At 42.2% G+C, this 15040-nt stretch overlaps 1 protein-coding gene across 10 annotated transcripts in view; it reads left to right on the top strand.

Annotated features, from left to right (window-relative positions):
• The window catches only part of APC (APC regulator of WNT signaling pathway), a 128835-nt gene that overhangs the window by 59039 nt on the left and 54756 nt on the right, over positions 1 to 15040 (top strand). For all 10 annotated transcript variants that reach the window (XM_062189317.1, XM_062189322.1, XM_062189321.1 and 7 more), the window contains exons 5-7: positions 1154 to 1262; positions 3310 to 3423; positions 8733 to 8816. In XM_062189317.1, coding sequence (XP_062045301.1) covers positions 1154 to 1262; positions 3310 to 3423; positions 8733 to 8816 — 307 coding nt within the window. The remainder of the gene's footprint in view (positions 1 to 1153; positions 1263 to 3309; positions 3424 to 8732; positions 8817 to 15040) is intronic.

The raw sequence follows: 15040 nt of genomic DNA, 5'->3' as shown, positions 1-15040 counted from the left end.
GTTTTAAAGACTAAGTATACAAAAATTACAGTTAAAAATTAAAGTTTTATATCATTGCAAGTGGTGGGAACATAAATAAGTTAAAAATACATATGCCCTAGAAATTTATCTTGTATGCATGCTAACACATGTGTGAAATGAGGTACAGATAAGAATATTCTATATAACATTGTTTATAATAGCAAAAGATGAGAAAGGCTTAAGTGCCTACTTCTAAAGAACTGGCTAGAGTGTATCCCATCATGGATTCCTGACAACTGGAAAACATCTAATAATATGTAGGCGTCAAAAAAAAAAAAAAAAAAAAAAAAGATACTGCCTCTTTATGTTCTGGAAATGATCTCCAACAGAGGTTTTTTAAATTAAAAAAATGTTAAAGGACAAGATTTATGTAATGATGTGTTATTCTTTATGTTTAAAGTATACATGCCAGTGGCACATACATTCTTGACTCTTTATAGACTATCTCTGGAGATACACATAAGAAAATTTAATAGTAGTTCCTCTAAAAAGAAGTAGACCATGTGTTTTTTGTAGCTACTAAGTTTTACCCCAGTAACACTGTTCTTTCATTGTACATTTATGTATATAGTGAGCAGGTAGGGTTCATATCTTGATATGAATTGCTGTTAAGGACACCATCAGTTGAGTTGTTCAGGAACTACATGACAAATTCATCTTCAAATCCCAAACCAAAAAGTTTGTCTTTCTCAGAATAACTACTTCTAATTATGAAGTGATGATATATTTCTATATTACTGTATTGGTGTCCAAAGTAGTAGCTTCTTGTATTCTAGAATTGTTTTCTGGTGTTCTTTCCTTGATATGTGTACTAGACCTTATAATTTTTTGAGTTTTGTTATATCTACCTTTTGCCTATCATCATGTTCTAAACATGAGGAATGCCTTTGGCTAAAATGTAAGTATTCTTGTAAGAATAATGATCAACCTTTTAAGGAAAAAATATAAAAGTCTTTCAGTATTCAAATATTAATGATTATAATATTCTGTCTTACCTTCAAAATCCAAATTCATAAGTTTTTAAAATTCATTATTAATACTTTAAATAGAGAACTTTACAGTTACAACTGGTATGGGTAACTTTTATACTGTATATTGGCATTGTGTAAACTTACCTTTTTTAAAAAAATAGATCATTACTTCTTGCTGATCTTGACAAAGAAGAAAAGGAAAAAGACTGGTATTATGCTCAACTTCAGAATCTCACTAAAAGAATAGATAGTCTTCCTTTAACTGAAAATGTAAGTAACTTGGTAGGTAATACAACTGATTTTAGGTTTTAATAACTTGATCTTTAAAGTACCTAGGTTATCGGCTAAAAATTCAAGATTAATGAATTTATAGTTTTTGTAAACTGTCATGCATGTTATCCAGCTTTTACTCTGAATATAATGGTGAATTTTTGTTTATAAAGATGACTATGCTCACATATTTAAGTTCCTAGTTGAGAACATTTTATTAATTTTGAATCCTGCACTCAGAATTCAACCAGGCAAGCAGTTTTATACTCTATTGAATTGCCAGACACAGTCTGGAGAAATACTTATCTGCCTTTTTTGGGATCATGTGACATGTGTCAGGCCAGATAGATTTTGCAGTAAAAGTATCTTTGAATACTATGCAGGCATAAATGACAGTAGTTGTAAGCATGGTTCTTGGTCTTTTTTGCAAATACTAAAGTTTGTTTGCGGTTTTCCAAATACGACTGTGTCAAGAGATTTTAGTCCTGTTAGCCTCTCCCTCTCTACCCAACCTTTTCATATTTTATTTTGTCCATGGGATGACACATAGAAGAACATTTCTGAAATACAGTAATAATTTCCAGTAAGACTGTACATTTCAAGAGTTGTCCATAAACATTTTTTGTAATGTTTAAAAAAGAAAATAGGCTAAGATACGGCTTTCTCTCTCAGCTTAGATTTTTCATTTCCTAGTAGCGCTTGGAAAAGTATGAGCAATACACAAAATAGTGATGATAGAGGGAAGGATGACCCTTTGCAGACACATAGTCAGCTGGGTCTCCTGAGTGGCCCTGGCTGGCAGGAGGAGAGAGGCAGTGGAGGGGCGTGCACTCCTACTGCAGACATCCAGGGTTTTGAAAGATGGCTTACATCTCTTTCTGATTGTGTTTTATGCTCTTCCTGGGAAGAAAGGAGGTACAAATAGTGAAAGAACAGCTGTTGGAGTGTTGTTAGTGGTGAGGATTAGGAACTCAGGGGATTTCACAGAATTTTCATTTTTGTAATCAGAAACACCAAAGCATAGCTTTGCCCGCATTCACTCTTGGTAATTAGGGAATATATGAAATCCAGAGTCCAGCTGTCTGCATATAGTCAGATTCAAGAAAGGGGTCAGGTGTGTGTGACAACTGGAGCAGTCTGTCACTATCTGAAACGGAGATCAGTTGTCAGATATTTATTCCCAGTCACTAAATGATCACTTTTATTCAATAGAATAAAGACATTTCAAACCGTTGGTAACGTATTAGCAAATTGAAACTGTTTTATAACTCTTTGTATTTTTGCGAATTTTACTTTTATTCTGGGAAGCCACATTAATGAACACTTTCATATGGGATACTTACCTGCTTATCAAGGTAGTAGATATTACTTAAACAGATTTATACCACATTATTGTAACTGTGTCATGTTCGACATTTTTATTTGTGGGGGTGAGTTTGGGACGTGGAAGGCACACGAGTGAAATTGGAATTGTCTCCATGGGAGTCACAGATAAGACACAGAGTTCTTCCATCTGTTGCTGGCCATAATCTGAACTTCCCACAGGAGTCCGTACCGCAGGTGAATTTCCTCTGTGTATGCTAAGGAAAGGGTGCAGCTTGAACTGACGGCACAGGCTGCAGTTCCTGGACCACGATGCTGTTCTGAGTCACATGTGGCTCACATGCAGTTTTCCGTGGGCTTGTCCCGTAGGAAAAATCTACACTTCCTTGTTCCTCCCATGGCCCTTGTCACTCTGTTACCTGTCATGCTACCTTGGCACGTTTTTGGCCTTTATTACGGCTTGGTGCGTTTGTTTATCAGTTTACCTTTTCCTCCTTTTGTACAGTGCCTGGGATTTTATCAGACTGATCCTAGTATGTGTGATCAAGTTTTAGGATTCCATGGAGTAAAAAAATAGTCTTCTCATTTGTCATGGTTTACACATTCGCCTGTTCATGTTCTCTGTTGGAACTTACAAGTTTTTTTTGCTTTTACTGATAAACACACAAATGTAATGGGATGTTAATGGGATGTTATAATATTTTTATATTATTTGTGGTTTTAGTTTTCCTTACAAACAGATATGACCAGAAGGCAATTGGAATATGAAGCAAGACAAATCAGAGTTGCAATGGAAGAACAACTAGGTACTTGTCAAGACATGGAAAAACGAGCACAGGTAACTTACTTAACTGTGAATCAGCACCGCTAGGGAAAAGCTGCTAGGAGTGTAATGAACCATAGCTCTATTAATATTAGTTGGATTTTCTTATTAAAGATATTTATAAGTCTGTCTTTATATTTGTACTATTTCTTTTTTTTTTTTTAAGATTTAATTTATTTATTTGAGAGACAGAGATAGAGAGAAAGGTCTTCCTTCCATTGGTTCACTCCCCAGATAGCTGCAACAGCTGGAGCTTCACTGATCTGAAGCCAGAAGCCAGGTGCTTCCTCCCGGTCTCCCATGCTGTTGCAGGGCCCCAAGCACTTGGGCTCTCTTCTACTGCTTTTCCAGGCCATAGCAGAGAGCTAGATTGAAAGAGGGACTAGAACCGGCGCCCATATGGGATGCCAGCGTCGCAGGTGGAGAATTAACCTACTGCACCACAGAACTGGCCCCTATATTTGTGCTATTTCAAAATAAGAATAATTTACCAGGGCTGCTGGGTAGCACAACCAGTATTCACAGAATTCTGTCTCCTCCACATTAACTTCTGCTGCTGTCCTGTTTTGCTTTGAAAATATGAGGGTGAGAAAGAGTTAGATGTTGATCCTTTTGTAGCTGATGTCTGGCTTTAGTTCTTCTTTGAGACTTTTCCTCCTTGTAACCTATGAATGTGCAGTGACACTCAGAATACGTCACTTGATCTTCAGATTGTGTACTGGGCCAGCATTGTGGCATAGCAGGTTAAGCCTCTGGATACAGTGCTGGCATCCCATTTGGGCACTGGTTCAAGACCCAACTGCTGTACTTCTGATCCAGCTCCCTGCTAATGTGCCTGGGAAAGCAGCGGAGGATGGCCCAAGTACTTGAGACCTTGCATACCCATGAGGGAGACCTGGAAGAAGCTCAGGGCTCCTGGCTTCAGCATGGCCTAGCCCCAGCTGTTGGTGGCCATTTGTAGAGTGAACCAACAGATGGAAGATCTCTGTCTCTCTCCTCTCTCCCCTAATTCTGCCTTTCAAATAAATTTTTTAAAAGTATTAAGAGGCCGGCACCGTGACTCAACAGGCTAATCATCCGCCTAGTGGCACCAGCACACCGGGTTCTAGTCCCGGTCGGGGCGCTGGATTCTGTCCCGGTTGCCCCTCTTCCAGGCCAGCTCTCTGCTGTGGCCAGGGAAGTGCAGTGGAGGATGGCCCAAGTGCTTGGGCCCTGCACCCCATGGGAGACCAGGAGAAGCACCTGGCTCCTGCCATCGGATCAGCGCGGTGCGCCGGCCGCAGCGCGCCTACCGCGGCGGCCATTGGAGGGTGAACCAACGGCAAAGGAAGACCTTTCTCTCTGTCTCTCTCTCTCTCACTGTCCACTTTGCCTGTCAAAAAAAAAAAAAAGTATTAAGAAAAAATCTGCACTAAAAAAGGGAAGCCCTTATTCAGGAATAGTAGGAAGGAAACATAAAGAGAACATGAGTATAGATGAAATAAGTTGGCTGGAGAACGTTACCATTCTTTACCCTCACCAGTTGTCAGGAAGGAATGTTAGCTGGAGTGGGTATTTCTGTAACTGTTGAGATGCGCTTGGCATTCCTGTGTCCCACATCAAAAGGCTTGTGTTCTCGTCCTCGCTCCGCTTCCAGTCTCATCTTCTGGCTAGTGCACACTGTGGCAGACAGAAGGTATTGGCTCAAGTACTTAGCTCCCTGTCACCCACATGGGAGACCCAATGGATGAGCTTTCTGTCTTTGTCTTTTTTTCCATTGCTCATGCTATGGTTGTTTGCCAAGAAAAACCCTAGAGAATGAACTAGAGTATGTAAACTGATTTTTAAAAGTTTATTAAGATGACTAGAGTTAAGTTACATTTAAAAATCAGTAGCTGGGGTGGCGCCACGGCTCACCTGGCTAATCCTCCGCCCGAGGCACCAGCACCCCGGGTTCTAGACCCAGTTGGGGCGCAGATTCTGTCCTGGTTGCTCCTCTTCCAGTCCAGCTCTCTGCTGTGGCCCGGGGAGGGCATTGGAGGATGGCCCAAGTGCTTGGGCCCTGTATCCGCATGGGAGACCAGGAGGAAGCACCTGGCTCCTGGCTTTGGATCGGCGCAGCGTGCCCGCCATAGCGGCCATTTGGGGAGTAAACCAATAGAAGGAAGACCTTTCTCTCTGTCTCTCTCTCTCTCACTGTCTAACTCTGCCTGTCAAAAAAAAAAAAAAAAAAAATCAGTAGCTGGGGCCAGCAGGGTTGCAAAGCAAGTAAAGCTGCCACCTGCTGTGCCGGCATCAAATATGGTTCGAGTCCCAGCTGTTCTGTTTCCTGTCCAGCTCTCTGCTATGGCCTGGAAAGGCAGTAAAAGATGGTCCAAGTTTTTGGGCCCCTGTACCTGTGTGGGAGACCTGGAAGAAGCTTCTGGCTCCTGGCTTTGGATCAGCCCAGTTCCAGCCATTGTGGCCATTTGGGGAGTGAACCAGTAAATGGAAGACCTCTCTTTCTCTGCCTCTCTTTAACTCTGCCTTTCAAATAAATAAATCTTATAAAAAGAATAAAATAAGGCCGGCGCCGCGGCTCACTAGGCTAATCCTCCGCCTTGCGGCTCCGGCACACCGGGTTCAGGTCCCGGTCGGGGCGCTGGATTCTGTCCCGGTTGCCCCTCTTCCAGGCCAGCTCTCTGCTGTGGCCCGGGAGTGCAGTGGAGGATGGCCCAAGTCCTTGGGCCCTGCACCCCATGGGAGACCAGGAGAAACACCTGGCTCCTGCCTTCGGATCAGCGGCAGTGTGCTGGCTGCAGCGCTCCTGTTTGCAGGAATAGGAAATGTTAAAATACTTAGAGGGCCGAGTGTTTGACACAGGGGTTAAGGCACTGCTTGGGATGCCCACATCCCATTTTGGAGCGACTGGGTTCAAGTCTGACTCTACTTCCAATTGCAGCATTCCTGCTAATGTACACCCTGAGAGGTAGTAGGTAGTGGTAGCTCAATTACTTGATTCCCTGCTACTCAGATCAGAGATTTGGATTGAGTTTCTGGCTCCTGGTTTGATCTGGCCCAGTTCTAGCTATTGCAGGCACTTGGGGAGTGAACCATTAGATGGATGATCTCTGTCTCTGTCTTTCTGTCTTGCAATATCTTCACTTTTTAAATAAAAATATATATAAGGGTTGAGCATTGTCACACAGCAGGTTAAGACACTGCAGGGGATGTCCACATCGCATATGGGAGTGCCAGGTCAAGTCCAGCTACTCTACTTTGGATCCAGCTTTCTGCTATTGCTTCCTGAGAGGCAGCAGATGATTCAGGTGTTTGGGACCCCTGCCACTCATGATGTAGACCCACATGGAATGCCAGGTTTCTCACCATGGCCTTTTGCAGGCATCTGGGGAATGAAACAGCAGATGAAAGATCTATTTCTCTGTGTTGCTTTGCCTTTCAAATAGAAGTAAATAAATATTTTTTAAATATAGATAAATTTTTAAATACCTAGGAAAACCTACATAAAAATATAAAATTGCTAAAGGACCCAAAGTAATCTTTTTTTTTTTTTTTTTTAATTTTTGACAGGCAGAGTGGACAGTGAGAGAGAGACAGAGAGAAAGGTCTTCCTTTTGCCGTTGGTTCACCCTCCAATGGCCGCCGTGGCTGGCGCGCTGCGGCCGGTGCACCGCACTGATCCGATGGCAGGAGCCAGGTGCTTCTCCTGGTCTCCCATGGGGTGCAGGGCCCAAGCACTTGGGCCATCCTCCACTGCACTCCCTGGCCACAGCAGAGAGCTGGCCTGGAAGAGGGGCAACTGGGACAGGATCGGTGCCCTGACCGGGACTAGAACCCGGTGTGCCGGCGCCGCAAGGCAGAGGATTAGCCTAGTGAGCCGCGGCGCCGGCCACCAAAGTAATCTTAAAAGTGGAGAACTCTAAATGAAAAGGCTTTAATGTCATAAAAATGTCTGCCCTTTAAATTAATGCGTAAATACAGTTTCATGATAATCAGTGTTTTGGAACCAGGAAAAATGATTCTGAAGTGTATAATACAAGAACTTCCAAAAACATTTAGGAAAGAAAGCATCATAAGTGAAGATTTACCTTTACATTTGTTAAAATTTACCTTAAAAATGTTGGAATAATCATAATAGTAACTCAGAAGTAGAAGTAGGCAAATAGTATAACATAGACACTAGAAAAAGTTGCATGAATGTTCAGAACTTTATATGATAAAAGTCACAATATAAACTTTAGGAAAAATAGTAAATAAATAATGTAAGTACAACTAGCCACCTATTGGAATATAAGAAGTTAAAATTACAGCTGGATTAAACATCCATGGGTGAAAAATAAACCTAAAATTAATAGAAGAAAATATAAAAATAATGGATACATTCTATGGCACAACAAGTTAGGCTGCCACTTGGGATGCCTGCATCCCGTATCGGAGTGCCTGTTTTGAGTCCTAGCTACTCATGCTCCGGTCCAGCTTCCTACTAATAGAGCACGAAAGGCAGTGAATGATGACCCAAGTGCATGAGTCCTTGCCACTCTTTTGGGAGACCCAGAGGGAGCTCCTCACTTTGGCCTGCCCTGCCCTTGGCTGCTGTGGGCATTTAGAGAGTGAACTAGCAAATGGAAGATCTCTTTCTCCCTCTGTGTCTCTCCCTCTCTGTTACTCTACCTTTCAAATAAATATTTTAAAAAAGAATGGCAATTAAAGGAAGAAAGGGAAGGAGGTACCTGGGGATTTATTTCATAAAACTGGAAAGCACTAACAAAAGATAAACCAAGGGAAAATACTTTCAGTACATAAAGAAAGATCCCTAAACTGTAAGCATTCTGGGAGTGAATAAATAATGAGTGAAGAGGGCTCCCAAGATCCTGCCTCGGTCAGTGCCTCTCCACATTCAGGAGAGTTCAGTACACTGGGTACTAGGAAAGAAGACACAGTAGACTTCAGAAAAGTTTAATAGAAAGTGGAATTAATATGGCCCAAGTGCTTGGGTTCCTGCCACCCACGTGGGAAACCTGGATAGAGTTCCCATACTGGCTTCAGCCTGACCCATACCTGGCTGTTGTAGCCATTTAAGGTGTGAACCAGTGGATGGAAGATCTCTTTCTCTGTCTCTCCCTCTCTGTCTTTGTCACTCTGCCTTTCAAATAACTGAATCTTAAAAAAAAAAAAAATTTGACACCAATTTGTTATCAGTACGTAAATCTGTTCAAATATCTTAACTTCTTCCATAAAAATGGTTTGACACAACCTGAACCTTTCATTGGTAGGTACAGTGTGATTATTTATGCTAATGCTTTTAACAAAAAGATGCCTAATTTGCTCTCTTATTTTATTTTTAGCGAAGAATAGCCAGAATTCAACAAATAGAGAAAGACATACTTCGTATACGACAGCTTTTACAGTCCCAAGCAACAGAAGCAGAGGTTAGTAAATTGCTTTTTTTTGTTTACAAGTATAAATATATAGGTAGTTATTCTAAGAAAAGAAAATATATAATTCATGTGACATCATTTAAATGTTGAGTGTTCTTCTAGAGAATTGAGATAATTCTGTAACTTTCTCATGAAATTAAGCCAAAAATCTTGACTATTTTATTTCCTTGTAACTTTTAGGCAGTTAAAATTTATGGAGCCATAAATATAGATAAATTACATCAGCTACCTGGTTACATATTAACGATAACTAACTTAATTTGACTGTTATCAACCAGTAAGTAAGAATGATTCATATGGTAAGAATTGATCATACCTGTTTACCAATGTGTACCTCACAAGTTCCATGAAATAATAGTAAAAGTATAAAATGAAAAAGGGCACAAAGACCAGGGGGAGTGAGAGTGATAAAGTTTGGGGAGCCATAAGGGAAGCAGCCAAGTGGTGACTGTTCTGGTGTATCAGAGTTCACTCTACACCAGCAGTAGGAAAAGCCTGAGGCAACCCATTGTACCCAGAAGGCTCCAGAACTGCCTACACTATTGACCCTGCATAGAAGAATAAAAAAGGGCTAAAAGCAGAACCGTGTTTGACGCAGATAGGGTGTCCAGAACTTCTCCACAACTCTGCACATTAGGGTGACTGCTCCTTTCCACTCTTAAGAGAAGAGAGACTTTTTTTCTCTGAAAGAATGAGGGTCTTGGGCCGGCGCCACGGCTCACTAGGCAAATCCTCCGCCTTGGGGCGCCGGCACACTGGGTTCTAGTCCCGGTCGGGGTACCGATCCTGTCCCGGTTGCCCCTCTTCCAGGCCAGCTCTCTGCTGTGGCCAGGGAGTGCAATGGAGGATGGCCCAAGTCCTTGGGCCCTGCACCCCATGGGAGACCAGGATAAGCACCTGGCTCCTGCCATCGGATCAGTGCGGTGCGCTGGCCGCAGTGCACTACTGCGGCGGCCATTGGAGGGTGAACCAACGGCAAAAAGGAAGACCTTTCTCTCTGTCTCTCTCTCACTGTCCACTCTGCCTGTCAAAAAAAAAAAAAAAAAAAAAAAAAAGAATGAGGGTCTTTGAATAGGGGTAAGCCTGAGAGAACTTAAGGTGAGGCATCATACAGGAAACTGAACTAAGTAAAAACTTACCTAGTCCTCTGGCATCCAGGCTTATCATCTCCAGACAAGTTTCTGGAAGGTACTTTGCTAATACACATGGCTAACTGAAGAAAAGACATTGAAAGACATTTATATTGGAAGATTTGCAGAAAACAGCCCAGGTAGACCATCTTGTCTAGAGTAGACAAAATACATCCCTTGGGTATAGAGCTGCATCTTCTTCATAGATAGCCCACTCTGAAATATAAACACTAATAAATCACCAGCAGACATTCTAAGAAAGTTTCTAATAAGAAAGATCACAGAAGTAGATCATTTCTTCTCTAACAGGGAAAAAAATTCTAAAATAAAACTAACATTACTGTTCTCAATTAAAAAAAAAATAATGTAGCATAAAGCAGGAAAGGATGATATACAACAGGAACATTTCAGCAATCGCCCAAGAGTTCATGGGAATAAAACTGTAATAACAGAAATGAAAAATCCAATAGAAAGATTATAAAATTATCAAAATAAAACCAGATAATCAGATGGAAAACAGAAAAATTGAGTCGGATGTGTGTTTGGCACTGCAGGTAAGATACCATTTGGGATATCCACATCCCATATTATGTGCTTGATTTTGAGTCTTGGCTCCACGCCCAATTCCAGGTTCTGGCTGATGTGCATCTTTGGGAGGTAACAGGTTATGCCTTGAGTACTTGGGTTCCTGCCACCCACGTGTGCTTCTGGTTTTGAGTCTCAGCTGTTGCAGGCATCTGGGGAGTGAATCAGCAAGTGGAAGATCACTTTCTCTCCCTTTCCATATCTCTGTGTCTGTCTCACTTTCAATAATAAAAGTAAGTGAATTTTTAGAGGGTGGGCATTGTAGTGTAGTGGGTTAAACCACCCCTTGAGATGCCCACGTCCCATATCACAGTGCCTGGTATTGAGTCCCTCCCTCGCTTCTGATCCAGCTTCCTGATAATTTGCCTGGGAGGCAGCAGATGATAGCTCAAGTAATCGAGTCCGTGCCACCCTTGTGAGAACTACTGACTGGCTTTGTCCAGTTCTCACTGTTGAGGTTTTTTGGGGATTGAATCAGCAAATGAAGGATATCTGTCTCTGTCTTTCTCTCTGCCTTCATGTAAATAATGAATGAAACTTTAAGAAGATGAAGGCCACTGGAAACTAGGTCTTAGCTTAACACTTTATTTTATTTGGAAAATAGAGAATCAAAATCGTCCCAGTTGTTCCAGAAAGAGAATGGAGAAATTAGAGGTAATGTCATCATAAGAGATAAATCAAAAATTCCCAGAATATGATGACATAGTTTCCTAAATGAAGTGGTCTCTCCATTGTAACCACACAAGTTAAAATAATCCCAGACTAAGGCACATCATGATGAAAGTTCAGATTAGTGAGGAAAAAGAGAAAATCCTCGAACCCTCTAGAGAAGGAAGGGAAGAGAAATTTCACTCAAATGAATAGAAATACAGTGCCTTTAGATATATAAATAGCAACCCTGAAAACTAGTGTTGCAGCTTCTTAAAGATTGTAACGTTTTTAGGTATGTTTCATACCAATTCATTGACATCGCTGGACACCCTACAGTTCACGAATTCTGAGTGTCCCCAAGCCACCCACATTTCTACACAGTGTGTTACAAACATTCAGAGCATCCCACAACCTCTTTGGATTGTTGTTCACTAGATCATCTCACAGACTCCCTGGACTCAATTTAAAATTACAGTTTCATTATAAAGGTGCAGACCAGGAGTGGCCAAATGTAAAGATCCATGGGGAAAAGTCTAGGGAGCGCTGGAGTGCAGGGTGCTCCTCCTGGGAGCCTGGGCACGTCACCCTTCTGGTGTATTGATGTATTCACAGCCAGGAAGCTCTCCTGAGCTTCTACATCTAGAATCTGTATTGGGATTTCATTCATAGTTCTAAGTTTGCAGTCCTGTCTGTTCCCCAGAGGTCAGTCTGGCCCAAAGCTCTAACCCTGTGATCCCATGGTGACAAGCACCCAGCCTGAAGCTATCTGGGGCCCACCTTAGGTTTTTGAAGTTCTGTACCAGAGACAAAGATCAGATAGATTTTTACTATACCACACCAGCTTACAGATTTATCCCTAATCAAACTGTCTGCTGAATCTGAGAGTGAAGGGAGTGAGCATTTAGCCTAGTGGTTAAGACATCCACATCCCACATCAGAGTGCTGGGGTTTGGCTCCGGGCTCCCGCCCCGATGCCAGCCTCCTGTTCCTGCAGACCGTGGAGGCACTGGAGATCCAGAGTTCCTGGATTGCTTTCCCAGCCCCCAGCCCAGCCCAAACCCAGCCAGTGCAGACAGAGAAGGAACCAGTGGAGGAGGGAGCTCTCTCTTCTCCCCTCTCTCCCTTCCCCCTTCACACCCTGCTCTCAAATTTGAGAGTAGAATTAAGACACTTTGAGCAGGTAGCATCTCAAAAATACAGTATTTTTGCATATCCTTTTCTGGAAGCAGTTAAAGGATATACTTAATAGTCAAACTTTTATTTATTTATTTATTTTTAAGATTTGTTTATTTATTTGAAAGGCAGAGTTAGAGAAATCTTCCATCCGCTGGTTCACTCCTCAGATGACCACAATGGCCAGAGCTGGGCCGATCCAGAGCCAGCAGTCAACAGCTTCAGGCCGTCTTCCACTGCTTTCCCATGTGCATTATCACGGAGCTAGATCAGAAGTGGTGCAGCTGGGACTCAAATTGATACTTGTATGGAACGCCAGCATTGCAGGAGGCAGCTTTACCTGCTGTGCCACCGTGCCAGCCCCCAGATAGTCAATTTTAAAAGCAGTTTAACATTATTGTCTGAAGCCAAAGTAAATGAAACATTTGTAATAAAAGGAATAATTCCATTTTTGCAGTGTTGACCCTTAAGAACCAAAAGCAGGGCAGTGTGTTTTTACCCATTTTCAGCTTGGTTGGCACTGTGGTATACAACAGTCCATTTGTGACTCCTTTAGCATTGTGTTACCATCTATCTGTGTCTTTTTTTCCCCTTGACCAAAGTTTCTATAATGTACTTTTAATTTTTTCTGTTTATTTGAAAAGCAGAAGGAGAAAGAATGCACAGTTCCATCTGCTGATTCAAGCTGCAGATATCCACACTGGCTAGGGCTGCACTGTGTTGAATGAAGCCAGGAGTCCCCCACATAAGTAGCAGGAACCCCCCCCCCCAAAGACTTGCACCCTCGCTGCTGCCTGTCAGAGTCCACATGAGCAAGAAGCTAGAGGCAGAAGCTGGACAGGGCAGCTGTTGAACCCAGGCAGCACCATGTAAGAGGCTGGTATCTCAGTTGGCATGTTGACCCAGGCCAGATGCTGCTTCCTTTATAGTCTATTTTTAAAGCTATTTTCTGGGGCAAGCATTTCGTGCAGTCTTTAAGTCACCACTTTTAGTGCCCACATTCCATCTTGGAATCCCTACTTCAAGTCCTAACTTTTCCACTTCCAGCCCAGCGTCCTGCTAAGTACACCTTGAGAGGCAGCGGGTAATTGCTTAAGTTCTTGTGTCTCTGCCACTCACATGGGAGATCCTAATGGTGTTCCTGGCTCCTGACTTTGACCTGGCCCAGTCCTGGTTGTTGCAGGCATTTGGGAAGTGAACCAGTGGATAGAAGATCTGTCTGTCTATCTGTTTCTCTGCCTTTCAAATGAAATGAAAACAAGTAAATTTTAAAAATTTTAAATTAAATTGTTTTCAGATTACCATTTTGTTTTTAATTGAGCTCACTGCTTTGAGTTTTGTTGAATTGTTTTTCTAGCTTCTTTAGTTATGATTAATTCTTTTTCTTATATAATTTGATTTAAAATAGCCCTCTAAGGACAGGTGTTTATCCCAGCAGTTCAGCCCTGTCTAGAGAGCTCCAGTTCCAGCTTCCTGCTGATGCACACTGTGGGAGTCACAGGAAATCGCTCAAGTGCTTGAGTTCCTGCTCCCCACAGGGAGATTGTGTTTCTGGCTCCTGACTGTCTCCCTTTCTCTCTCTCCTTTCTCCCTCCCTCCCTTCCTCCTCCTTCCCTCCTCCCTCCCTCCCTCCCTCCCTCCCTCCCTCTCTCTCTCTCTCTCTCTCTTTCTCTTTCTCTCTACCTTTCAAATAAAATGATAATAAATAAATATTTATAAAAATAGATAAATAAAATATCCTTTCATTTACTGCCTGGCACCTTGAATTTCACCTTGTTCCTGTTGATATTCACATAGATTTCTTTTTGTTGCTGTTTGCCCAGTATTTGCTTTTCTCTGCCTTTGTTTTCAAATTTTACCAACTTTCTGGCCTCTAGAAATTCCTAAAAGTTTGTCACATGTTAATAGTATTCCTCATTTTCCAGTTTATTTCAAGTTGAGGACTTGTTTCTGTTCTTTTATTTGTTTAGGGCTCTAATAGTTTAGTAAACATAAACTACAGCAAAGTACATGATGTCACATTTGAGAAAGAACCCAAACACTTCTTTTATTTTACTGTTTAGTTTCTTTATTTCATTAATGTCATACTCCTAATGTAGATACAAGGGAAGGGGAGACAGAAAAAACCGGGGGCTGAGTACTCACGGATTAGTTCATGAGACTGGGGTCCAGAAGAGGCTCCTGACAGATAGTTTTTCTCCAGGAAGCTCATTGCAGGTGGGTTTGTCTTTGTCCTTCTTGCTGATAATTGGTGGATTCAAGCACTGCAGGTAGTCCAAAACTCAGAGCTTAAAGCTCTGGCACAACCGGTGCTACCACCATTCTGTGTGTCCTGTCAGAGTTTGTTGATTGACAAGCAGGTACATTGTGAGGAGAAGGGCATGAAAGGTGTTGGAGCTGTGACGACTGGGAGCCATGGGGTAGCTGGGTCCAGATTCTCGTCTCCAGCGTTAGAAAGAATGTTAAGTACGAAACCTAGGTAAAGGGAAAATACACCCTCAAGAAAGTGCAGGCATGTGGGATTGCATGAGGCTGAAGTCCATCCGTTTATATGAACTGGAGGCATGGGGGTGGTATCTGGGGTGGGACCTAATTGAATATTCAAATGGAGTGAAGTTTGGGGCAGGACTTGTGTACCACTCCTTTCCTTGTTCTTTTTTTTGGAAAGCTCAGAAG

This window comes from Lepus europaeus, chromosome 4 (assembly GCF_033115175.1).
Source record: "Lepus europaeus isolate LE1 chromosome 4, mLepTim1.pri, whole genome shotgun sequence".
In the NCBI taxonomy this organism is placed as follows: Eukaryota; Metazoa; Chordata; class Mammalia; order Lagomorpha; family Leporidae; genus Lepus; species Lepus europaeus.
Note: the sequence above shows the minus strand (reverse complement) of the source record. Positions and strands in the feature narration are given on the sequence as shown.